Source organism: Rosa rugosa, chromosome 1 (genome assembly GCF_958449725.1).
Source record: "Rosa rugosa chromosome 1, drRosRugo1.1, whole genome shotgun sequence".
Lineage (NCBI taxonomy): Eukaryota > Viridiplantae > Streptophyta > Magnoliopsida > Rosales > Rosaceae > Rosa > Rosa rugosa.
The window spans coordinates 70,429,589-70,456,683 of record NC_084820.1 but is presented as its reverse complement, the minus strand read 5'-3'; the positions used below and the strand labels follow the sequence as shown (position 1 = coordinate 70,456,683).

The 27,095-nt window shown below is 37.3% G+C and overlaps 2 protein-coding genes, 3 long non-coding RNA genes and 1 pseudogene across 9 annotated transcripts; 3 read left to right on the top strand and 3 right to left on the bottom strand.

Annotated features, from left to right (window-relative positions):
* Positions 1–498: 498 nt before the first annotated feature.
* On the top strand, positions 499–21,342 carry LOC133734232 (protein farnesyltransferase subunit beta-like; annotated as a pseudogene).
* LOC133726572 (uncharacterized) lies at positions 2,700–10,069 on the top strand. 3 transcript variants are annotated; one of them, XR_009854881.1, is made up of 7 exons: positions 2,700–2,924; positions 3,037–3,184; positions 3,886–4,079; positions 4,389–5,265; positions 5,561–5,714; positions 8,458–8,790; positions 9,028–10,069. It is a non-coding gene; the product is annotated as an uncharacterized LOC133726572 (long non-coding RNA). The 3 variants fall into 3 exon arrangements; XR_009854882.1 differs by having other exon boundaries at positions 5,623–5,714; positions 9,028–10,068; XR_009854880.1 differs by having other exon boundaries at positions 4,389–5,714.
* Positions 4,806–8,078, bottom strand: LOC133726571 (uncharacterized). The gene is made up of 2 exons (XM_062154142.1): positions 6,825–8,078; positions 4,806–5,246 (listed from the first exon to the last, which is right to left on the bottom strand). Exons 1-2 carry the CDS (start codon positions 7,163–7,165, stop codon positions 4,814–4,816), a joined length of 774 nt encoding a protein of 257 aa, XP_062010126.1. The 5' UTR covers positions 7,166–8,078; the 3' UTR covers positions 4,806–4,813.
* On the bottom strand, positions 11,091–15,037 carry LOC133726573 (uncharacterized). Of its 3 annotated transcripts, XR_009854885.1 has the most exons (4): positions 14,627–15,037; positions 12,427–13,381; positions 12,229–12,307; positions 11,091–11,716 (listed from the first exon to the last, which is right to left on the bottom strand). It is a non-coding gene; the product is annotated as an uncharacterized LOC133726573 (long non-coding RNA). The 3 variants fall into 3 exon arrangements; XR_009854884.1 differs by having other exon boundaries at positions 12,229–13,381; XR_009854883.1 differs by lacking the exons at positions 12,229–12,307; positions 12,427–13,381.
* Positions 21,343–23,228: 1,886 nt separating the features above from the next.
* On the top strand, positions 23,229–26,072 carry LOC133726570 (uncharacterized). Its single transcript, XR_009854879.1, has 2 exons — positions 23,229–23,878; positions 24,264–26,072. It is a non-coding gene; the product is annotated as an uncharacterized LOC133726570 (long non-coding RNA).
* On the bottom strand, positions 24,875–26,715 carry LOC133726569 (uncharacterized). The gene is made up of 4 exons (XM_062154141.1): positions 26,430–26,715; positions 25,562–25,964; positions 25,351–25,467; positions 24,875–25,011 (listed from the first exon to the last, which is right to left on the bottom strand). Exons 1-4 carry the CDS (start codon positions 26,492–26,494, stop codon positions 25,000–25,002), a joined length of 597 nt encoding a protein of 198 aa, XP_062010125.1. The 5' UTR covers positions 26,495–26,715; the 3' UTR covers positions 24,875–24,999.
* Between the last annotated feature and the right edge of the window lie 380 nt (positions 26,716–27,095).

Genomic DNA, 27,095 nt, shown 5'->3' with positions numbered 1-27,095 from the left:
AATTCCCAGACCACAATTGAAGGTTTGTTCACAATATGTAGCAGTTTCTTTCCAAGATTCAAGTTTGTTTCATACCAGTTTTTAGTAGCAATTCTTTCTCAAGATTCAATCTTCAAGCTTTTCATCAATGGCGTCGATGAAACCAATTATCACATTTGGTTGTTTCTGATGCAACATCATCTTCAAAGGAGGTATGGGCTACTCTCAGTCTCAAGCAAAGATATGGTTCAATTTCTGAATATGTATCACATTATGCAATTCAAGTCCAACTTACATAATATCCATAGAGAGATACATATTAAAAGTGCTAGAGATCAATTGGCAGAATGCTGTAGGAGTGAGAATGTCAGACCCCTAAGCTATTTCCATAAGGGATATGAATGAAAATATTAATTCTCGCTGGACTTCCCTAGTGAATATGGTCATACCAGACAGATTATCAGAGGGAAAAACAATATAAGTATGGACGAAATAAGGTCATTGCTATTATCTGCGGAATTTGAGATCGAGCTTCAACACATCACCTACATTGTTTGGTACTAATGGTTATGTTGATATTCACTCTGGGTTTACAACACCATCTGTTGTGCCACAAGCAACTTACAAGCCACATGTGACCAATTGCCATGTTATGCCAACTAGTGTTATGAATACTTGTAGAAACTATGCAGCTGCTCCTACTAGTTCAGTAGATCAAATTGGATTTGTTCCACTCCACTTGCTACAACCGTACAAGTTTCTGGTTTTGTTCACAATGGTCCATCAATCTCAAGTATTGCTCATACTTCAAATGCTCTGACCAATAATGGGGCTGTTGCAACACAAAGTGGCTATGTGATGAGTACTGTACCTCAACTCCAAAATAATGGATTCATGATGCAAGTAGCTGCTTCTAGGCCTGCAGGACCAGCTCAGATCAATGGCACATGTCTTTCTCAATCACCTGGTACTGTACAAGAACCTCTCTACAACCGTGTTCCTGGTGATTACACTCGGCGACATGGTGATTGGTCTCTAATAGGACTGCCTGTTTCTTTTGCTAGTACAATCCTCAGAAGTAGTTCTAAAATTAGGGTTCCATATGAACATATGCAGTATCATATACTATTATATTCTTTATTCACAACATAGTTATAAGTTATTTACATGCTCACTTAATTCATTTTTGCAGGTAGCAAGTGTTTTGAACATTTTGGATCACAAACTGGTTGATAATGTTGGAAGTTACATCTTAAGGTTGGCTTCCAAGTCATGAATCTTTAGTGGCACTAGACTTTACTGAGTTGACAATTTTTTTTCCCTTTTCTGTTCATACTGCTGTAGACTTGGTGTAGTTAGTGCATGCTTCGTTGAGATTTATTGACATACTTGGAAGTTACATCTTAATGTTGGCTTCCAAGTCATGAATTTTAGTGACACTAGACTTTACGGAGTTGACTTTTTTTTTTCTTTTCTTTTCTGTTCATACTGCTGTAGACTTGGTGTAGTTAGTTCATCCTTGGTTGAGATATATTAACATACTTGGATTACTCTTGCTTGTGTTGCTGCTGCCGTATTGCGGATGGCTTTTTAAATGGTCCCTAGTTCTCAGTCCTCATATTTTCTAGTCTTTGTTGGTCTTTATTAGCAACTTTCTTCCTGTTGTATTTGACATCATTGAGTTGCTGACTGAAATTTGTTCTTCTTTGCAGTTGTCAAACTTATGAGGGTAGTATATATGGGGAACCTGGTTCTGAAGCTCATGGTGGGTATGTTTCAGACTTATACCTATTTAAAGACTATATATGTCGATTTGCATGAATGTTCTCTTTGCCTTTGATAATGTTGAGGAGTTAAGTGACCTCAGTTGAAGTGGATGAAAAACACTTACTAATGAAATTATCTTTATAAACTCTTAGGGTGGCCTCCTCTGACAGAGTTGAATATCTATGTCTTTTTGGCTTCCAGTCTTCCATTCACTCACATGTCAAATTGTTCTTCTGCCTTCTGTCACGTGGTGGAATTAAGGCACTCTTGTTAATAATCATTTTTTAGTTAAACAAAGAAAAGAATGCCGAATTTCCCTAAAAAAAAAAAAAAAAAGTCAATGCCGAATTTTTAACACATTGGCAAATCTATGTTTGTATCATTCTGGATTACAAAACTTAGGAGACATGCAATTCCAACAGCTGCAGAAGTTTCATAGATTTCAAAGAATTCACTTATTCGCATTCAGAAAATCTCGAGAGTTCATCTAATGGTTAGATTATGTACTGGTGCTTCAATTCGTTCACAATTTTATTGGAAAATCTTGTCATAAATTGTCATTCAAAAAGAAAAAAGGTATAATGAAGAAAAATTTGGTGCGTTTATTTTTGTTTTTGAAAAATAGAGAAGTACGTTTCCAAGTGGGGAAAAAAAAAAATATAGGTGGCGCATGGCCCTAAACCACATGTTTTTCGCGCCTAGTGGTCCACATGCATGATGCCTCGTCTTTTATCTTTTCTATCTTGGAATCGATCAAATTCGATTCCAATTCATTTACCATGAACAGATGCGTGGCTGTTATAATTATCAGAATTAACAATATTGACGACGATAGTGGAGCAATATCTGACCCTCGATCTTACTCATAGAATATTAACTAAAATTCAATGTGGGATAATTGCTTGCGATTAAGGATAGAAAATAGTTAATCAAAATTCATTTCATATATCCACCACGTCTCCTAATAACTCTCCTGGTAAAACGCAATAGATCTACCAACCGATCGGCTTCATAGACAAACCTAGCAAAAGCCTCCATACATAACAAAAACACGAGGAAGTTCTCTCTCTAAGAAGAACCAAACGCAAGAAACTATCTACATGCAGAAAGAAAGAATCAACAGGCAACAGCAAGCCCCTATTTCCATGACGTATTAATGCTCAGATGATGGGATCGAGGTGGTGTAACTCGTTTGTTCGATTAACTAGCTAGTTGAGCTGATTTATCCATATATGTATAGATGTTGGTTTATCATATGTATTCAATCAGTATTCATTGTTCTTGAATCAGATCGATGGTGCTTAAGGCTACTGCAAGTAATTGTTGTTTCAGACCCTCATTTGCCCGCTCTCTGTTTCAAACCCTTTACTCTTTCCAGGAGGAATCGATCCAATCCGGACATACTGGTCATTCAAATTAATTTCCCAGAGGTTGAAAGGTATTTGCTTCTGAGAAGACTTGGTTTTAGCTCATATATTTCTGTTTGGTTTATTTCATTTTGTTAACACGTTATATTGTTCATATAGATTTAAATCCGACCTGGTATATTTATGCATGTTATTAGGTATATTTTGGATGGTTACTGCACTGACAAGAAAATAGAAAATAGTAAGAGAACCCTTTTAGTAAACCAACGGTGAGTATATGTTGGTAGCGTAAGTTGAAAACCAGTCAGTCTTCACTTATAGGTCTGAAGTGCTAAGACTGCTGGATCTATTGTTCGTATAGATTTTAGATTCGGATGTGAACTGCATAACTTAACCAGTCGTAACCTTATTTGTTGCCAATGGCAGGTTTTGGATCACGTTAGACACAAAAAAGATTTATTCTCCCTCCCTTCATTCCTCGGCCATGTTTTTGGGCCATGAGTTCATATGGTTATCTGTGTTAGCCTAAAATCACTAAAATGTTAACCCTTAAGAGGAAACACAGAATTAATCTGGATGAAATCATTAATTGTACGAACAAAGTCGTAACAGTTTATATGATCCAAACATCTAGGTAGCAAAAAGGAAAGTTTTTTGAAAGGTTGCGTACTTATATACAGATAATTGCTCAATCAAGCTAGCCTTTGCTTTCTCCTGAAATGATTTAATAATATTTGTTCTCTAAGTATCAAAACCTAAAAATGCGTTGCAGGATATACAATTCCAGCTGGATGGGACTATAATGGTTGTCAGCTCTGCTCTTCAGGGTTCCCCATGTGTATCCAAACATCTGGCTGGGGAAGTAAACATTTAAATCCCTCAGTCCCCTTTGCACATCTTCTTCATCAGACAATTCTTCCCGAGGATACCAACAGTATATGCCTCCAACCTGAAATACTGTTGCAGGTACTGATTGATAGTCTCCTGGGGAAATTTGTCCTGCAGTCAATCCAAAACCAACATAATGTACAGAAATTTAGAATTGCAAATCTTGAGACAATCAATAACAAAAGAACCAGAGTCTTTATCCACCTTTGCTCCCTTCCTCTTTTTCACTTTAGATTTTCACAATCAACAGATCTTTTTGTCCCAACTTGAAAGAAATTGATAACAAATTATAACTAAAGTCAGGTAAAATTCAAAGTACATTTTTAGTCGAATTCCTTGTTTATGTCTAATTCTGATGTAATATTCATGTTTCTAAACTCATCACAGATTTGTTCGAGCTAGCTACTCAATTGAACAACATCTACAGCCATATTAAGAGAAGCTGATGTCCAGAATAAAGTGCAAGAGAAGTTAAAACTTTCAAATTATGTTTGATTCTGTTTCTTATTGACTCTATTGTAAATAGAATAAAGAAAAGTTGTTTACCAGGGCCTCCCTCCTCAGTTGTTCTTCCTATGACATTGCAGAGATCAATTCCTGCTATGCCATCATAACACCAGAAAAACCGGAACATTTCAATCAGCATGGTTGGAGACACCGTGAGCAACAATTTAGCCGTAGTTATCTCAGCCGTAGTTATCCCAGTAGTTATCTGTTTGTTTTCAAACACAGTTAAACACATGCATTTTTAGTTATCTGTTTCAAACACAGTTAAACACATGCATTTTTAAAAAGAAAAAAAAATTTAAATATTAACCAACCTTTTCCTTTGGATAATATTCGTCCAAATGCTTAATTGCATTGCAGAAATAGAAGAGCTCGTCCACAGGTTCATGATCAAGATAACGTTTTGGTTCAGTATCGCCATACCCATCCTCACATAACTGGAGAAATTCTGGATCAAGTTCTGAGAGTGATTTTCTGATATTAACTCTTTTGGTCCTCGTCTGTTTGACCAGTCTACTATATGCCTTTTCCCACCTCATCAACGTAGGATCTGTTGCCACAGCTTGTCCAACTTGGTGATGACTGCTGCTGAGTTTTGGGAAGTGGCGGCGACTGGGGAAAGCATGGTTGGGATTTTGTTGGATGATATTCAGCACACTTCGTCCTCTGGGTAAGAATGCACATGACTCAACTTCATTTTGCAGATGTGGATGGTTGTACAGTAATATCAGCTGCCTCCTGTAAAGGAGAGATGATGGTAAGCATTTCTTTACTTCATCACATTTATATGGAACTTAAAAAAACTGGAAACAATACATGACAACATTCTCTGACAAGCAAATAAACTTGTTTTGCAAAGGCCACTATTTTATATGATACTTCAAGATATCACAATTATTTTATCAAAGATATTGGTAATCTCAATACTTACCATATATCAATGTATGTTCTTGGAGCTTTGAAGTACAAAATCTAAATCTAACCTATATATGAAGGAAGATGATGTTCCACATTGTTACATATGAGTGCACCTAAAGTTCTACATTGTGCAGCAATTCTTAACCGGCAAGAACATTGTTACATATGAGTGCACCTAAAGTTCTACATTGTGCAGCAATTCTTAACCGGCAAGAATTTGTGGATGGTTCTGAGGAATCAACTTATGATGAAAATGCAACACCAGCAGCAGATGATTTTGATGTAAAGGTTGGTAGATCTGAAGATTAAATTGCCAACAGTATATGCATGCTTAAATTAGTTTGATTTACTTTTGAGGATTTGTTGGCAGGAGGAAAAAAGAGCAACTAGTATGTTCTTTCTTCATTTACCACTAACCTCTCCTATTTTTGAATATACCAGCCACAATAATTTGCACAAGAGTTTATTTCTGGACAGTCACGTGATATGAACCTATTCCAACTTATTCCATTCATCTGTTTAATACAGTTAGATATAAAGCATATTACTGTTATAAATGTTCATTTTTTTAATACAAGTATCAATAGTATCTGATATTTGACATTTGTCCACACAGAGTGGCCACTTAAAGAAGAAATACACTGAACTTAATGAACTAACAACCAGTGTCTAAAGGCTGAACTTGTTCATTATAACATGCACTCTAGAAATGCAGCAAACATGGATTGTGAGAAATCACATTATTTCTTGATTGAAACTTAGACAAATATAGGTTTTGAATGGTAGAAGAGCTAGTACTATTGCAACTTAATTCTTTTCTCAGCATGAATGTCTCCATTTTTTAAGTACTCGGAATTGCTGAACATCATAATGAAGTATGCGAGTTCAATATTTAACTACCCGAGTATCTTGATAGCACAATTTCATGTATTTGGTAGCCAAACAACAAACAGTAGGCAAATTCACAATAAAAAATAAAATGGAAAGCTTTCAACAAAAGGCAATAGAATTTACTCTTTGAACAGTATGTTGATATATATATACATTTGTTACCCTAAAGTTAATAAAAGAAAGAAGAGAAGGAAATGTGCAATTTGTCTTTCAAAATCAACAGCATATAGCAAAGAGGGATGAGAACAGTTACGAATACGAACCACTATCAGATAACATACCATGGGTCAGAGAGAGCCATCAGATATATGCAATTTTCTTTCAAAATCGACAGTAGATGGGAAAGAGCAATAGGATCAAGTGATAAAACATAAAAGCAACAAATGCACATGATGGAACTTGCTAATGGAAAGAAAAAGAGAGAAGGGAGTATCATCAAATGTCAAATTTATGTTTCAAAATCAAATATATGTTGCAAGTAGGGAAGAAATATAAGGTAGCACATACAGAGTGGTGAGTGTGTCTAAAAAAGACACAAAGTCATCGTACTGCAGCCGGTCCCTTGGGCTCATCTTTGGATAGTCACTGGCATGGAAATCAGTGACGAAGGACTTGATGGCGAGAAGGTACGGTGGATGTATGCCCTCTATGACTGCTTCCTCCGGCAACATAGCTCTGTCGTCAATGATTTCAATTAGCTTAGGGTCCAGGGATCCACTGTTGATGCCCTTGGACATTCTCCATATAATCCCTTGAAGTACTTCTCTGACCCAAGCCTTCTTAATGTCCAGTTCTGCCTCTAGCTTCACCTCTTCAAGGTACAACTTGGGAAATGGTAGGGTGGCCATGCCTGCGCCAATCCTGATCCTGAAAAAGTAAATTTATGTATTACAAATATCCAGTATCCTATTGAATCCAATATAGTTAGTTACCTGGAATATATTCAATTAACTAGTACTAGAATGAAATAACAAGATCAGATACATACATTATTGACAACTAACAGATTCAAAACACTAGAACGCGAGAGAATAAGCACAGTTCCAAAGGACACCCTCCCCTAGTAGAAGATGATAGCTAGAATGAGCATTAAAACTTGTCGACATATATATATCTCTGTAAATTACAAAAATCGAATATATGGGAGCCTAGATCTGATAATCAAATCCTAGAACGTACAAGACAATTACTGATAACAAACAGAGAGATCCAAGAGCACACTTTGGATTGAAACCTTAAAAAATGATGATGGAGCAAAATAAATACACATTTCCTTGAAACTTTTAAAGCTTTTGGTTTGTACATTACCTTGAAACAAACCCTCGAGGATGATCCAAGAGATTGTCAGTTTTGGTTTTGGGTCCGAAGAGTGTGAGGGAATTCAAGGGTTTTTAGGGGTTTAGGGACAATCTTGGCTATGTTTGGTACAGCTTTTAACCTCCTGTGCTTATAAGCAAAGTCCCATTTGGTGTTTGGTAAATCAGCTTCACGGTGCTTCTTTCGGAAGCCAGGGCTTATAAGCTGGAAAAGCCGAAGTCAGGGGACCCTGGCTTTTAGAAGCCAGAAGCCGCGGCTACTGTAGCAGCGAAGGTTTAATGAATTTTTCAAAATACCATTGGGTACCCTCATGAACTTCAAGGAATTACACACACGACCAGCCTCTTCTCTTCCTCAACTCTCCCTTTCTGTCTTCTCTCTCTCTCAGTGCTCTTAGGACGACGTCGTGCATCCATCGGCGCCTCCGCCTTTGCTCTCCCTCGAGTTCGGTAAGGAGTTTTGTTTGTGATTTTGATTTCTTGGGGTTTGATTCATTTCTCTCTGTCCTGAAAACCTAAAATCAAATAGTATCTTGATTTGGGTTCGATAAAATTCTGGGCTTTCTGACTGTATCTTGATCTGGGTTGTTCTGGGTTTCTGTTAAGAGTGAGGTGTGTGACTGTAGTTTGATATCTTGATCTGGGTTGATGATTATTTGTCAATATAGTTTCAATTGTTATGTCCGATTCTAGTTTTTCTAGAAACAAGCTATCATGAGTGAAACAAACTATAGTTTCCAATTGTTATGTCCGAAACAAGCTATCATATTTTGAACATGTGAGTAAGGCATATACAGAGATGGTAATTGGTTTAATTTTTGCAGCATGACTATGAATGATTGGGAGCTCATGATTCCTTTAGCCTTCTTTTCTGGTGATATGGTTATCTTGATTCAAATTTAGGAATAAAATTAGACCTTGGTGTTGCAACAAGGAAGAATTATCTTCAGTGGCATGGTACTCGGGCTGAGTTGGTGGTGACGGAAGCCGAGTTGTGCAATGAGATACTCAATAATAAAGATGGATTCTATCCGAAACCCAAGTTCAGAGCTTATGCAAAGAAGATATTTGGGAAAGGCCTTCCACAATTAGAAGGTGAAAACTGGGCGAAATCGTGAATGCTGGCCAACCATGCCTTCCATGGACAGAGCTTAAAAGTATGTTGTTACAGTAGTTACTTACATTTTATTCCTTCAAGGGTAAGAAAAAATTGAAAAAAAAAACTGCAAGTCCAATGACTATTGATAAAGCCAGTCTTTCTTTTCCCTGCATTGTGGTTTATGTGTTGATCTGGCATGGTGGTATTGTTTTGTATTACTAGAATATGATTCCAAGTTAGCTAGCATGTTATATATATCCTAATCCGTTTTTTTTTTATTTGATTTTGTTTGGAGTATAATGGCAAAAGAATGAAAGGAAGATAGGAGAGACCTCTTTGAATGAATGGATGCAGCACGGGAAGAAACGGACACATACCTTACAGAGATTCCAAGCTAACACGCATACTGCAAAATTCTTTGGGAGGTAACACGCTAGGACAGCCATCATTTGCACCATGAGCCCTGCACGAAGTCATGTTGAGCAATCAAAAAACACCCTGTTCTTTGCAAGTTGTGCAAAAGAGGTTACTACTAATGCAAAGGTCAGATAAGGCATTGGTAAAGCAATATCATAATGTGTGTATATGTGCATATTGCCATGAGTTATTTATGTGAAGGTTCCGTAATAGCAATTCTTACTGTATGTGAGAACTAAACATTCATACTTGGATAACCACAGACCAAAATCTTTCTTCTTTTGCTTTCTTATGTCGGTTTTTTTTTTTTCCTTGTGTCCTTGCTTTCCTGATTGATAGTTTACAAGTATACAATACCTTTAGATCCTTGCTAATTTAGTATGTTGCTGTCATATAGCTATTATTATACCCTTTGTCTAGTTGAAAAGTTTATCCTTTCAATTTTGAGTTGCATCAATATAAGTATCTTAATCATAATCTATTCCCAGAACAGTCAATTGTCTAATTTCCTTAAATTAGGAATTCCATTAGAGATTTAATCTTTGGCAGTCATAGTTTTATTTTATAATATAACAAACTTTTCCTTCTGTTAATAAATTAATGTTCCTGCAAAAGCCACTACTTGTCTGGATTGAACTGCTGATTTGATGATAGACTGGCTGGTCAGAAAAACCATTAAACTGACCAACATTTGCAGCATAGGCAGTATTGAGGTCATTGAGAGGCAAATTCATTGACATACCAGGTGCAGGAATACAACTTGAGCTTGTAGGAATGTAATTCGATGATGGCAAACACTTCATTTGTGCATGAGATGAACTTGAGTGAAAAGATGAAGCCTCAACGTCATTATTGAAGCTATTATGAGCAACCATAGTTTTTGGATCATTCTGAGATTTGTTGTTTGATTGCTGTCTATATCTACAGGTGTTAGCACTGTGATCGACTCTCTTGCAGATTTGACACTCAAAAATAGAGGTGGAAGCCGCAATACCATTCCTGTAATAGCATTTGGAAGCACTATGCCCTGTTTTTTCACAAATTTGGCAGATGATAGGACCCTGATTTGTATTGGTAAATTTTGGCCTGGTATTGTTGTTCCTGTAAGTGTTGTTGGAGTTTCTGTTGTTGTGAAACTGAGGATAGCTGCCTTGTCTGTAATTCGCTGAGTAAGTCCTATACTTGCCTTTATTTGGACTGGAAAGTCTAGTCAAGCCTCCAAATTTTGGGTCTGCATATTGCTGTTTTGAGAAAAACTTCCAATTTGTTGTGCTGCATAACCATCATAGTAATTATGAGAGTTGTTCTGCATCTGCTTTGAACCATTATATACAATTTGTATCCCATTTGTATTGCCACCATTTAATGCAACAAAACCGGATGGTGACTGAATAATCCCAATATATGGAGATGAAAAATAACCCTTAGATGATGTAATGTTAGCTACTGAGTTGGCATTTCCCATCATGAAGGTTGGCTTCCATTTGTGGTCATCATAGAAGGCACGTATCCAACTTAGCTAATGATACTAACTGATATTTGATTCATTCCAGAAAATGATGTGCGCATGAAACCATTTTGTGGAGTAAAGACCCCTGTGGTGCTTGAGCATTAATTATCATAAATGCAAACTGAGGTATACCGAGACTTGGATTTGCAGCACCATTGAGCACAGTAAGGTTACTATGCACAGGAGATGGTGACACAGTGCCAGAACAATTGTATAATGTAGGAGCAGTAATATGATTAGTCCATTGCATTCCCTGAGATGGGTTCCCAATGTTCAAGCCATTTTGTGCTAACTGGAATGTGAGACCGTTAGTTAACTGGAATGTGACATTTTGATGATCAAAACACCAGATTCCTGATTGGTTATTGAATTTTTATTAACATGTTACCAATAAAATTGATACAAAGAAAGTTCTATATTATATTACTCGGTGAAAATTGAAATACTCGCTCATATATGTGGAACCACCAAAATGGGAAGTTCTTTGTCTGTGTATATACAGAATAATTATACGTATGAGTAACTTTATGACAGAATATCATATATCCCAGGCCAGTTCCCTTGTTACTCACTTGCACAAATTTGATGATCTTTATACGACCAATTCCTCGTATAGAGACTAATGCTCCAACTTCTAATCTCTCAACCTGCAGAATACTGGAACTGATATTAGTTCATAAGGTATATAGGAGTGGATTGCTATATAGGAGTGCCTATGATATGAAAGCAAGCATTCAAACCACGGCATCATTGGTCAAGCAAACATTGGCCACTGCAAGTGTTAAAGAGTTTCCTGGCTGTATAACATGTGCTTGAGCTGCTTCATTAGATACATCCAGTCAGGCACACAACCCACAAAGCAGAGTCAGAAGCCAGCTTTGCGAGCAAATCCAAAGAGAGCTTCTGTGGACGAGAACAACAAGAATGAGGCTGGAAATGCATGCGTCCAGCATAAGAGGAGGGCAGTGCTTCAGGATGTAACCAATGCTTTCTGTAAACCTTCATATGGGTCTGTTCGTTTCTTCAAAGTCCCCAAAGAACATAAAATTAGCATCACCTGAAAGATGAAAAGAAAAACGGTCAGCAACTAAGCTAGAGTATAGAAAAGAAGTAGGATAATCATTTACAGAAAACTTATGATAAAAGGGATTAAAAGCTATTATAATCTATAACATAGTCATCCAACTTGTTTTCAGAAACTGAGACCGGCACAGTTTGGTTAGTTGAATGACTGTTCTGCTTCAATGAATTTGATTTTCAAGGCTGTATGTTGTACTTATCGAAAAATTGATTTTGTAGGCCCTCCATGTTGCAAACATTGGTAACTTAGCATTTATCATAGTCAGAAATGGTGCTGTTTTTAAGAGATCATCTCCAATGATTCATGATGGAACTCACCTGCCTTCCTGCCCGAGCAAGAAGAGTAAACTTCCGGTTGATGGTTGGTGAATGAGGTAAAAAAGCAAGACAAAGTTTGAGTAAGAAAGTGTAGTAACACTTGGAAACCATTTTTGAAAGCAAGATGAAGATAGTAGAGAAAGTTGATATATTTAGCTGAAAGGAACTAACATTAGAAAGCCAAAGCTGCAGGTCCTGGGAAACCACCTTTTTCTCAAACCCTTGGTGAGTGATTCCTACATCATCTATTCTAGACATATCACATATGGCAGCAAGTATTAAATATCAGGTATATAAACTCAAAAGTCCATCAGCTAGCAAGTTCCTTATACACACCACAGATCATATTCTATACCAAAAACGCTTAACTTGATCATTTAGTAAAGAGAAATTAGGGAATCAACTTTTATCACTGGATGCCCATGTATGGCAGCCTTGGCAGGACTTGGATTTGATGACCCAAAAGAATATTTGTGCAATATATGGCAGAACCAAAAATTAGAATAAGTGGAGTTCTTTTTCCAGACATTCAGACTCCCATAGACAATGTGCATCATTTACAAATAACTGAAAAGTATGAACCTCTCTTATAGCCCTGGTATGACTCTCAGACATAATGTAAGGCCACTTTCAAACCTCACCTAAATGACTTATTTCTCTGTTTTCAAATACCCAATGATAGTGTCTTTATATAGAGCCACTTTCAAACCTAGACAACATGGAACAATAAAACCATGAACCTAATCATTCCGACTAACCCCTTGCTGGTCCCAAGTCCTAACTCCTAAATGGCACTTTACAGTCACAGACTCACAATACAATCCTTGAAGCCAGCTAATATGTGATTTTTCCTTAAATTCTAACTTCCACCGACATCCCCACATTCTATTACAGTTCCTTGGACTAATATTAATTTGTTGCACTCTGTGCAGGCAGTAATGATGCAAGGTTTGATTTAAAATACTCCCAGCTGATCAATAATCTCAACGACAATATCATTCCAATCAGTCCTTGGAAACATATGAATTCCCCAGAAACAAATAGGATGTTTTCATGCTCAAAAGGCGAACTTAATTGAAATTGACAATTCAGGACATCTAAACTTTATCTAATATGAAGAAAACGCAGAGGAGGCCTGGACTACTTTTGTAAGTACTATCGCCAAGATACTAAATCTGGACCTAAACTGCATGCTTCATTTATACCCATCCATCGCGCGGACTTGAATATTAGATGAACGAAGACAGTTCAAAGCCCACTTCCAGTCTTCTTCTCCTACGCTGAGTCGCTTAGAGCTGCTTCTTCCTCCGTCACAATTATTTCTCTGGTTGGAATTGATATTACTCACAAATTCAGAAGCAGAAATGAAGTCAAGAAATAGGGAGAGGAAAAAAAAACAAAACAAAATCCTTAAAGTGATTCCATTACACATTTTTGACGAATGAATGACATGAGTATTTGGATAACAGAACAGTGATTCAACTAACCAAACTTAGTGTTTCTTCCTTTTGAGAAGAGAACTATTATGAAGTAAGGAGACCTCATAATCTGTCTGAGATAACTGTAATTCTATCAGTATGAAGTATATATCGAGTAGTCATACTCATAAGTATTGTCTGCAACTAACTTTAATAATAACTATACTGAAGCAACAAACAGCTAACATCTATACGTAAACAGCACCATCAAAAATGCTCCCAACACCCAGGAGAATTAGAAACTTTCACTCTAGACATCCAACTCTCCACACTGTTCCATTTAGTTCCAAGCAATAAAGCATCAAATTCTTCAATACCCAATTCAAGCTTCAAAATTTCACTCTACTCCTCTGTTCTATCAGCAACAAAACACACCTAATATCCAAATAACACAGAATAACAGCAAAACACTTCACATCAAATCGTGAAAACAAAAAATAAGAAGACCCAAAAAGCTAAAAGAATTGAACCTGAAGAATTAACTCCAAATTGGTAGAGATCCTGACTCCTGAGTAACAGAACAGGGAGCCTCCTGAATACTATTCCCACTCTCAAACCGCTCCATATCCTCCTACACTCTTCTAATAACAATACCTAACCAGGAACATGAAAACAGAGAAGAACCCAGTAGCTAAAATTCCCAAAACTAATCAAGGGTTGAATCCCAGAAAGCAAAATTTAAATCTAATAAGCAAAAACCCTTGAAGCTGAAATCTCCCCTAATCACAATTCACACTACACCCAATTAAAATTGCAGAACAAATTTCTCTGAAACTGTAAGTAGGAATCTATGCCTTAGATTTATAAGCTAACCCACAGTAGACTGGTGAAACAACAAATTAAAAACTGTATACACAATCAATCAACCCCAATATCGTTGATAAAGGAAAAAGAGGGAGAGCCATTCAAACATATTAAATAACAAACTCTATATGCGTATCTTATAGCAACAACAGAAAACAAAGACAAAAGGCATCGATTTTTTGCATCAAAACCATATCAGTAAAGAAAACCAATGAAACGGAAATCAAAGAGGCCAAAATGAAGATGAATAACCAAAAAAAAAAATCTAGCAATCCATTACGCAATACCTTCCGTCGATGTTAAACCTTTCAAAATCCACAGAAACAGCAACCCACACCAACCTCTCCTTCTCTTGATCCCAACGACCTCTATCGCCTTGCCCTTCTTCACACACTTCTAGAATTGTAAAACGGCAGAATCACCATCGAATAACAAACACCCCGTATCACCCAAATCATGAACAATGAAGCAAAAAACCAAACCCTTATTCCCAATTTCCACAATCCAAACCCCCAAAACCCAATGTCACCAATGGATCCGAAACCCCCAATTTCCATCCAAAGACCACCAACGTAACTTTAGTATAGTATATAGTAAATGTATAATTATAATTATGATTATAATTTGAGGGCTGACACTGATCCCTTTCCTTACTAGGAATGGTTAGTTGTTGTATATCATCCTGTATTAATTTAGGATTATAATATATTTCCTGATTATGTAGTGGAGTGCGTTTCCTAGATTTTAGTTAGAGATTAGTCATGGTCAAGGTCAAGCTCAACAAGCTTAGCGCCAGGTCAGCAAGACCTGTAACAGTACAGGCCAAGTGTTATCAGGTAATTAATTGGTCAGCAAGAAATGAAACAGAAAGCTGTTAAGCTCGCTCATGCTTAGACTCTACGTCTAAGCTAACAGATTTGAAGATCAATATAGAAACTCAAAGTCATCATCTTCATTCTGTTGATTATATTTGTAAAACTTTGATTGCTTCTACTTGTATTTAAACAAAATATAATCGAAATCACAACTTGTTGATTTGATTAATTTGCAGTAGCAAATGAAGCATGAACAGATCAACTTAACCCAGCAAACTTGTGTATTTGAGTTTCTGAACTTGTTCATCCTTTTTTCATCAACCAACACTTCCCTTATATAGGGTACAAGATTAACCTACGAAATATCTAAAATGAAAGCATATTTTTGAATAAACATCATCATAGAGATTTCATTAATAAATAAGGTCAGGCCAGAGCAGCCATTACATACCCTCTCACTGCCATCTATAGACAGACAGAGAGTTGTGAAGATAACACGGCGGTACATAGGATAGGTCTACTCATTCGACATGTCTTGCTCACTTATTTGAGTAAGCCTATTCAACTATGAACTAGTCATGCATAGTAATAGGCTAGCTAACAAACTAACTAAATAATGGGTATAGAAACCCCTTGGTTACTTTGGACCCACAAAATCCCGGCCCAAAATCCTTTTGCAAAGCACTAGGCCCAAACAACGGCCCACCAAGTCCACCAAGGACAAAACCTAGCAGCCACCAAGCCATCATCGGAGTGGACGTCGGCCGGTCACCCATCCAGCAGTCGACCCCTACAGTCCAAGGCTGCCGCGCCACCGTCTTCGTTGCAATTACCGATATTGAACCTCGGATTTGAGCCCAGACACTGCACATCCACCTGACTCGCACTGATTTGGACACCCAGATCCAATTGTGCCTTCGAGCCCTTAGAAACCGGTCGCCGACAACCGCAACCCCGCTGTCAAACATTGGTAGCACATCCTGACCGGCCCTCATCATAGTCTCCGATGCGAACCAGTCAAAACTCGGTGCCCCGATATCAAAATCACCGTCGTCCCGTCCTCCTTCGAGATTGGGTTCGAGGCACCAGTTCAGCATGCCATGGTTCTTCAACCGCCGCCAAGATTCGGGGGAGACGAAAGCCAGCCGCAACCAGAGGCGTTGAGATCGAAAGCAACCAACCCAGGGGGGTGGTCCAACCCTTGCTGAATTAAAGATACCATCGAAAGGTAAGGGTAGACCGAGAGGTCTTGAGAGAGATTGGCAGGAGCCGCTGTGTTCATCGCCGCATAGGAGCAGCGCTATAGAGATCGCCGTTAGGGGAGGGCTAGGGTTTGCCATCCTTAGGAAGCACTGCAGATAATTTTAATCATTGTGAATGAGCAAGTTATTTAAAAATGAAAGCATATTAAACTAGATTAAAAGTACTTTAGATACAAAATATCTAGCTTAATTTGAGTGGAGCAAACAGTAATGCAAGTGTTGTAAAATATCCTTCACCGCAGTTAAGACTTTCACCGCAGCATGTTTCGCGACAGCGAACAGACTAAGTTATTATGCGAACTGTTATTCGCAAACACTAACTCGCGACTTACTTTTCCCCGTAGTGACGTCATCCCCACGAACACACTTTTAGCGAACATTAGGGTATCAAACTTTTCGCGGCGAACCCTCAGTGAACATTCGCGGCGAACTCACTTCGCAAACTTTTCTCCGCGGTGACTTTATCTCGCGAACGCACTCATCTCGTGAACGCACTTTAGCGAACATTCGCGGATGGAGCAGGAAAACATTAATTCTAACACATTCTCTCATTTTCTCTCCTCTGCAAATTCTCAAACCCTTGATTTACTTTCAGCATGGTATCAAGATTCAAGAGCCATGCACGGAGTTCACTCTCTAGCTTCTCTGCGATTGCTACGGTCTTTTCTTCATCTTTCTTCTTCGATCCCTCAGTCCTTTCTTCTTCGACCTTCTCCGATTTCTTCAAAGTTTCAAGATTTCTTCCTTATGTATCACTATAAATACCACCCTTGAAAGAAAGAAAGAATCTACTCTACTGATCTATTGTCTTCCGAAGTATGGCTTCTAAGTTTCGTCTTTTTCGAAGATTGTTTACTTCTAAACCCTACTATCCTTCTACTTCTAGACCCATCTATCCTTCTAGACTCGTCAACCACACCTCTGACATTCACTTTACTCTAATGGATTTTAAACAAAATCCAACACAGTATGCAGCACAGTACTTGAGAAAGAACTTTGCAATGGATGTCATTGAAAACATCCGTTCCCAAAAGGGAGATGGGCATTGTTGGTGGATCCCTAGCTTTAAATCACATTAAAGTGATCGGTTCTAGAGCTACACTTCCACATGCAAGATGATTACAACCCCACGGTGCACAAGAATTATATTGAGGGCTACAAATTTTTCTTTGACGATTTATATGGAGGCAGTAGTACTGAACCATTGGACGACGAGAATTATATAGACATCAAGTCATATGTGAAGGATCTGAAGACAATGTACTGTTTTAATTTATTTATTTTTGACAATAACATTCAATTTTATTATTTATTTATTTATTATTTATACTCTTTTTTTTGCAGAGACCAAATGTTACTGCTGCTTCGCCACCCTTATTATCAATCAGTGGATGAAGCTCTGAGATTCATTCCATCCGCCCTTGTTGATTATATTTGTAAAATTTTGATTGCTTCTACTTTGTAATTGAACAAAATATAATCGAAACCACAACTTGTTGATTTGATTAATTTGCAGTAGCAAATGAAGCATGAACAGATCAACTTAACCTAGCAAACTTGTGTACTTGGGTTTCTGAACTTGTTCATACTTTTTACATCAACCAACACTTCCCTTATATAGGGTACAAGATTAACCTACAAAATATCTAAAATGAAAGCATATTAAACTAGATTAAAAGTACTTTAGATACAAAATATCTAGCTTAATTTGAGTGGAGCAAACAGTAATGCAAGTGGTTGTAAAATATCTTTCACCGCAGCATGCTTCGCGACAACGAACAGACTCAATGTTCGCGACAGACTTAGTTATTCCGCGAACTGTTATTTGCGAACACTACTTCTCAGCGAACTCGCGACTTACTTTTCCCTGCAGTGATGTCATCCTCGCGAACGCACTTTTAGTGAACATTCGCGGCGAACTCACTTCGCGAACTTTTCTCCGCGGTGACTTTATCTCGCGAACGCACTCATCTCGCAAACGCACTTTAGCGAACATTCGCGGATGGAGCAGGAAAGCATTAATTCTAACAGCTCTTAAAGTACTTGATGGCTTAAGGGGTAAAAAGTTTCCACTTCCAAAAACTGGGGCTAGTCAAGCAACCCCCGATCTAGCAACAATAGTGCCTGACGAATATCATCTCGGTAGGAAACGTGTATACAAGGCTGTATGCTGCACACACAGAGTTAATATTTCAGAGTCAATTGGCAGAATTGAATCTAAAGATTACAGACGTGGATTTACGTCTCTATATAATGCTGAAAAGAATGGCACACCGTATGAAGATACCGATGAGATAGATGAGCTGAAATTTTATGCAAACGCGTGTAAACATCTAGTAAGATATATGAAGGTACGTAAGACATTATTTTAATTGAGTCGTTTCAACAAATGGTTTAAATTGTTTCTTTTTCTTCTGTTTTTCAACAAAATTAACATGCAGTGTTTGCAAACAAATACGTAGCGAAGGTGATTTATACCAAGCCTTGTGTCGGGCGTTTCCAGACGTGCCCAGAAAAGTGTTCAAGTTTTTCTGGACCTATGCAGGATATCACGACGGGCAAGTTAACTTGGAGTTTGTCAGACCTCTGATGTAAGTAAAAACAATTCCTTTAATTTTACATGCATATGAACTAAGGTTAATTATCTTAGTGAACGTTTAGAGAAACGTATTTTGCTTCCTTCCCCGATCCGCTCACCTTCAAGATGAATGTGTCGTGTGTACCTGTTCTGGATTCTGTACGTAGCAAAGCATTTACATAGATCTGACAGTATTTTCATCAAGTACACCTTTTGTGCTCTGGCAACAATGATTCTGATCAATGAGGTCAGTCGTTTGGACTTGCCTAGACTATTGTAAGATTTGTTTTTTCTTTGTGTGATTCAAATTGGATGATAATTCATTGTGTAAATATATAGAAATATAAAACATCTGTTCAGGTAATATCTCTATAAATATAAATATTTACTGTAGCATTCCTCTTGTAATGGTATCTATGAACATGCTCTGTAATTTCTTAAATATAACTTTTTCTTGTAGTAGGATTGGTTGGTATTTCGACAAGGGAAGGAATTTGGATTTCAGGGGAGGACTAATACTATTTCTGGCACGTGATTCTCTTTATTAATTTTTTCTTTTTTATTTTTAATTCTTGGTCGTAGGGATTTTCTGCATCATAGTTGAATTAACTAAGATAAATGACCAGGGTGGTGTTTTTGCATTATTACAAATAATACCTGAGCAAATTGTGCCCCCGGATATGGGACTCTGCACTTTGGATACGTTACCCACTTCTACAACATCTCATATATCTGAAGTGGGCAAAATTTTTGAAGGTACTTCATCTCAGGTTGATGACACTACCTTTTTGGCAGGAAAGTAGACTGAGTTAGACAAGTTTCAGATGTATGGCTATATGTGTTTGATACTGTAACAAATTGGTTTTTATACCCATATGTTTGTTTATATGTTCCTAGTTTTACCTGCTGTGAGGTTTAATTTTGTTTTGCCCTTTTTATGCAGGGTTAAACGTCCCCTTTCCAGTGAATTACAATGATATTGGATATGATTATATCAACAGACGCGTAGAAATGAAGCCGCTTTTCCATGCCATTGCATTGCAGCGGCACATACTTTTATGCACACAGGTTATTAGTTTGTGAATATCAACTTCCACTGATCACTAAATGATTTTGCAAATGGAAGTCCCATTTTGCCTGATTAATTTGTTCAGTTCTATGGTTTTCTGCTACACTATTAACTTTGTAATGGGAGAGAATCCAGCTTTTTGAAAATTGTTCCAGGCATTAGCCATGATTAGATGGCATGTATTGACACTTGGATTAGGACTGTGTTGAGCATAATATATAGTAAAACTTCAGGGGAACAACTTGAACCCTAAAAACTAAATTACTCTTGATCGAATAAGGTCGAAATGAGTACTTATTTCTGAAATATATACCATCATATTGTATTGTATGTTAAGTTGTAATAAGAAGCATCTCAACCCTGTATACCTTAGTGACTTGGTCCTTCATATCTAATCTTCAGCTGAAGAACAGATACACGTGCAACAAATATGTACACGTGTGTGTGTGTATATATATATATATATATATATAGCTATAATTGTATCTGTATGGTACATATCTACAACATTAATTTATACTAAAACCAAATTCTAGAGTTTTAGAAACTTTTGATTGATGAACCGATACTAGAATTTCAAATCATTGGACTATCAGTTGTTATGTGCTGTGATCTGCAAATGTAGAGGCTTGGCAGATTGAACATTAAACTTAAAGATTTGCTTCAATAGTTGAAAACAGTACTAATATTTCATTAATGTTGAGTTTCATTTATAATTGTTATAGATATGTTACTTCCTTGATGTTAATATTCTAAATTGATCTGGTGAGTACAGGCGGAGAATGGTGGAATGATAGACAAACTTGAAAGCTTGAATCCATGAACACAGAAATGAGAGGAAGCAGAGAGAAAATAGAGAAAGAATTTTGTTATATTGATTAGGCCAATCTGTTACAATCGAAACAGAGGGCAGTGCACAGTCACATACTTTTCCCAGATTACATAAGAGAATGACAGGTGTACAATAGCTGTAATTCACTAACCACCTAAGTAAGTAAGCTGCAGTAATAATGTGGTAAAAAGGTAATTTTTACTACTCTGTTAACAAAACCTGGCAAATCTAGACACTTTTATCACACATGTTTTGGGTCAACATATGTGTTCAGACACTGACTCTCCAGTTTTGCCTAGAGCTGTTTTGGAACCCAATCTGTTGGAACCAATTCATCCCCTCTTCAAAGTCGTCTTTGTTCAGTATCATGAAGAGCGAGAATTCTTTACAACACACCGGGCACTATGTACAACTTTGAGGTTCTCCATTACGCTGTGTGCAATGTAACAGTTAATAATTCCAGGCCTTTGATACATGGAATTTGATCAATTTAGGTGTTTCATAGTGTACCTATAATATCTATTTATTAAATTTGTACCGGAAAATATATAATATAACTGTATAAGAAAGTTGTTAGAATTGCTATGAGTGGATATATAATTTTCTCATAAACGTATGAAACAATGAATAGTAGTTATCTTTACTCACAAAAATAATAGTTAATTTCAATTCTAAGATTATCCCAATGGCCAATACACTAACCAAAAAAAAAATTCCGTTTTTTTTTTTGAGAATGACTAAAGTTTTATTCAAATAAGATAAAGATTACACCATATGGGAAAAATCGGTGGAGGAAAATTCCCCACTCTCTTCCCTACTAGAACGAGTTACGGGTCTATCATCACCGATGACATCCATGAGCCAAGAGGGCCCAATCCCGAACCAACTATGACGCCCATTTAACCGGGCTACAAACTGAGCAACACCATGAGCAGCACCATTTGCCACCCTAGAAACATGATGAACACTTCGAATACCGACATACCCCAGTAAGAATTTAATCTTCTCTACTAACACTCCTTCCCCTGCCAGACAATCCTCCTCCCTGTTTATCAAATTAACAGCCTCCAAACAATCGGTTTCCACCCTCTCAGGCCGCCAACCATGCTCTATCATCATCTCAAGCCCCAGGATCACTGCCTGCAACTCAGCAGCACAAGGCTTAAGGCGGCTTTGGAGCCGCTCACCCACCGCAAGTAGCAGTTCACCATCACTGCCCCTTATAACACAACCTATGCCCACCTGATTTCCATTATCAAGGACAGATGCATCACAATTAAGTTTTCCTTTGCCAAATTGTTTAATGAACAATAATTGTTCATATGATCAAAATAATGTCACACAATCCTGGACTCTTAGTAGTTGTACCCTTGTAGGCTTCCTCCTTACGGCTGTGAAGAAGGTGGAGACTTGAGGGATTTTTTTTTTTTTAAATTTCTTAAGTTATGAAGTGGGGTAAAATAGTAATTTAAAATTTTATAAAAAATCAAGTAGAAATATATATGTCTATAAAATTACCTAAAATTGTTTCGTTGAAAAAAAATTCAAAATTTCATCTAATTGTCAGTTTATGACTTTGTACTATTGCTTCAATTTGTTAATTGAAACTATTTTAGCGGGAAGATCCTCAGTTAGTCCAAGTAGTGATAGAAGTTGAGAATTTAATTAAGATTATGCCAAATTAATTTTATTTTTTTTAGACAAAAACTTACACCACAAAACAGGTCCATAAAAATGAAAATTAAAAGGATTAAGAGGCAGTCCCCAAATATTAATTTTATAGACAAAAACTTACGACACAAAACTCCTAAAACAACCTAATTCCATAAAAATGAAAATTAAAAGGATTAAGAGGCAGTCCCCAAATCCAGCTTGCAGCGTTCACAATTAGCAAGATCAATCATGCTAGATCGTAGGCCCACTTAGAACCGGAAAACTGGTAAAACCGCACCGAATCGGACCGAAAAACCCGGTTCGGTTCGGTTCTTCAACATATTAACACACATTTTTTTCGGTTCGGTTCTTCACACAACGAAACCGGTTCAGTTCCGGTTCTGATTTTTTAAATTTATGCAGAACCGAAGTATATGTGTCATCTTACAATTGGATACTTACCTGAGCTTATTTCCCTAAAATACACCAAGTCACAGGTAATCCAACATGTGTTGAAACCCAGTCGCGACCGACACTTTTTCATCCCCCTAATCGAAAAATAAAAAATACTTTTTCATCCCCAATTTGCTGTAAAGTGTGGGGCATCCCTCATTCCCTTCATCACTTTTTAATTTTTTATTCTTCTCTCCTCCATTACTTTTTAATTTCTTATTATTCTCTCTTCTTCTTCTCGGGCTCCTCCATCACTTTTCAATTTCTTATTCTTCTCTCCTCCATTACTTATTAATTTCTTATTCTGCTCTCTTCTTCTTCTCCCTAAACTCTCTGACTCTTCTTTTAATTTCTTATTCTTCCTCTTCTCTCTTCTTCTTCTCTCAAAAAACTCTCCGACTCTTCTGAGATGTAGAAGTCATCACTGTCTCTTACTTAGTCTAAGATGCCTCTGTCACCTGCTCTTACTGAGACATAGGATTCCTCGATGAGATAGAGACTACGCCGCTGTTGCCGACTCATCACCACCGTCGGTTCCCAGCTTCTTAGAGACGGCAACGATCTCCATCCACGCCGATCTGTAGGATCTGAGTCTCTGAGTCAAAGAGGAAGATGACGACGTCTGGGATCGTAACTGCCAGAACGAGCAAAGAGAGAAGAGGTTGCCCTCAGAGTGAGCTGTTGCCGTCTTGGTGGTGGCTGTTAGGAACCGGAAGATGGCAACAACCGAACCGATTGGCTTCGGTTCGGTTCCACAACGGTTTCAGAAATTTTTACCGTCAAACCCGAACCGATTTCATAAAATGATTTCGGTGACGGTTCCTTGCAATTTTAACAGGACCCGAACCGATCCCAGGCCTACTAGATCGGTTGTGAGGTGGTTTTAATATTCGGCACTTTTGTTTTTATTTTTATTTTTATAAAACTAAAAAGAAAAAATTGAAAAAAGCAACTTCCACTTAACGCATGGCCCCAGACCACATGTTTTTCGCGCCTAGTGGTCCACATGCATGATTTTTATAAGGTCCACATGCATGATTCATATAGTAATGCCTCGTCTTTATCTTTTCTATCTTGGAATCGATCAAATTTGATTCCAATTCATTTACCATGAAGAGATGCGTGTTTTATTGCTGTTATTGTTAATTATTGACGAAGATTGTTATGGAGCAGTATCTCACCTTCTATCTTCTCATAGAAAATTATTGATTTATTTTCTTCCAAAAACTAACAAACTCTTCTCACCCCTAATTGTATTGCAGGTTTAATTGGTCATCGTAAAACGCATAGACCTACCTTCCTGCTCCATAGCAACATCCTCAAACACAACAAAAGGCTCTTCCTCCTCCTCCACCTCCTCCTTCAAACAGACAAAATAAATTGTTTACAAAGAGTCGAGATGCAGAGAGACTAACAGCAATCACATATCCTGCGCAAGTTCCATTATTGAGCACATATGATCTATCATGGTAGCCAAACTTTTTTGGTTTATGATCCTATGAAATCAATCTGTATATTCGTCACTCTCCTGAATCGGATCGATGGTTTTCCAAATCTTCTTTCATATATGCATGTTGGCCGGGTCAACGCTCTACTAGCCATTCTATTCGCTTACTGGCCTCTATTGTTGGGCAAGACACTTATCTAGCCATTCTTGTTGGGCCACGAGCATATCCTTTTGCTAAGGAGCCTGATCTGGTCATGTTTAACCAACTATCAAGCTACACATAGCATTAGGCAAACGATCATATTAAATCAGTAGCAAGTTGTAACAAAAATTATATAATCTAAACATTTGGAGCAAAAATAATCCATCCATAACTCTTGCAACTGGTAACAATATAAATAATCCAAATATTTCGGTCAGTAGTAATCCTCTCATATATAATCAAAACTCTTGGATAACAAAACTATTCCCAGAACTTTCCTTCTTCCATATGTCACCAAAACAATCTAGTTGTCACACCATTTGCAGAATCCCGATTATAGTCATCACACCTAAAGACGATCCTGTGAAAAGTCATTTGTTAGAGATTTACTTGCACATAAAAGAATGCCTGTATTGTAAATTTTGTTGGGCAAATCCAATTTGATAGCGTCTTACTGTAAATAAAACCAAAGTTTTACTATACCAGCATATATATGACTAGCTTGTAGCATGTATGTTTCTAGTCTCTATCATCTTTTTATGATCTTTTTCTTTTCTTTTTGTATTTTTACATGTGTACAAGTCTAGCAACTATTTGATCCATCTTATGCAATGCAAAGGACCATCGGAAATTCATACATATCTATATTTAATTATTTATATGCATCCGCTCAAAATGGTAAAGGGAATTATATTATTACCTGCTGCTGGATGTTTTCGAGGTTAATTGTCTCCATAGCATGCCTATCATAGCACCAATGGAATTTGAACATCTCCATGGTGTTGTATGGAAACATGTCATGCGAGGAGTAAACTGTCTGTTTTGTTTTTACAGCAAAAAATAAAAAAATCAGCAATATAATCACAACCACTTTCTATCATATAATTAGAAAGTTTTAAATTTTTTCTTACCTCATTATCTAAGTGCTTGATCACATTGCTAAAATATTGTAACTCATCTATGGGATCATGATCGTTGTATCCTGCTGTCTTGAATGAGCTATGGTAGTTGTACACTTCATGAAATTCTTTGCCAGCACTTGCAATTGACTGTGCAATGTGGACCCTCCTATTGACACACACTCTCCTATAAGCATCCTGCCACTGGTGTAGATGTTTCTCTGGAGTTGTAAATGCCAATGCTCTTGGAACTTGATGGCAATTGGGGCGGGGAAGTGGGAAGTGCCGGTATGGGTATAAGCCATTTGGTTTGGCAGGAATCAAATCCATTTGGTGAAGTGCTGCTGGTATGTATGCTACCTCTTGCACTGTTGTTTGTAGATGAGGATGCCCAGCTAACAGTACAAGATGCCTTCTGTTTGTTCAAATGCCAACAAACACGAGAGAAAAAAAATTTGCTCAATTATTCATCCATTGATCTAAAAATTCCTATCATCCAATTTATATGCATATATGTTTAATACAGATTGACATGCTAACATTTATAATTACGGATCATGTATAGGCCATCCTAATCTTTAGTAGCATTGTTTTAATTAACAGATACATACATTCATTGTGCATTTATCCAGAATTTCATGTATATCGGTTCACACATATTTATACACATATGAACATGTTATTTTCGATTTCAATCTGCCACGGATCTACCATATAAAGTAAATCTCACCCGGTCACCATCTACACTAACCTATGAGCACGCCGGGAATGCATCTATGGTTTATGTGCATAACAATAATTCATATGTATAATCATTTAATACTGAATATCGAACTCTTAAAAATTTGATAACATATGTATAAAGGAGAGGGAAACTTACATGTTGCTCAATAAGCTCGTGTAAATATTGAAATCTTCAAACTTCATGCTGTCCCTTGAACTCATTTGATTATTCTCATGAAGATGAACTGCCAGATCTTTTACTGAAAATAAGTAGCTAGGGTATTTCCCTACTACATATGTCTCGTCTGGCAAGTAAGCTCTGTGATAAATTACGGGAATCTGGAATCTGTTCCGGATCTGTGCATCCTCCTTGAATGCCCCTCCTCATTCTCCATACCATTTCATGAAGGAGCCCTTTCAAGCAAGCTTTCTTTTGCTCCAATTTGCCCAAATTCAACTTTGGCCCCATGTTACTGACAATGGAGCGGCTGCCCAATTTCCTCAAAATGCCACCTAGAAACCCCATCTGCAATCCCAATATGTTCCAGCATATGAATCAAATTTTCAGCAAATCATATAAATCTAATATCCGGTAATCAGAACCATAGATTGAGAGATTTCCAGTAATCAGATAAATCAAATTTCCAGCAAATCATATAAATCAAATGTCCAATAATCAGAACCATAGAATGAGAGATTTCCAGTAATCATATAAATCAAATTTCCAGCAAATCATATAAATCAATTTCCAGTAATCATATACCATAGAATGAGAGATTTCCAGTAATCATATAAATCAAATTTACAGTAACAAGAACCACAG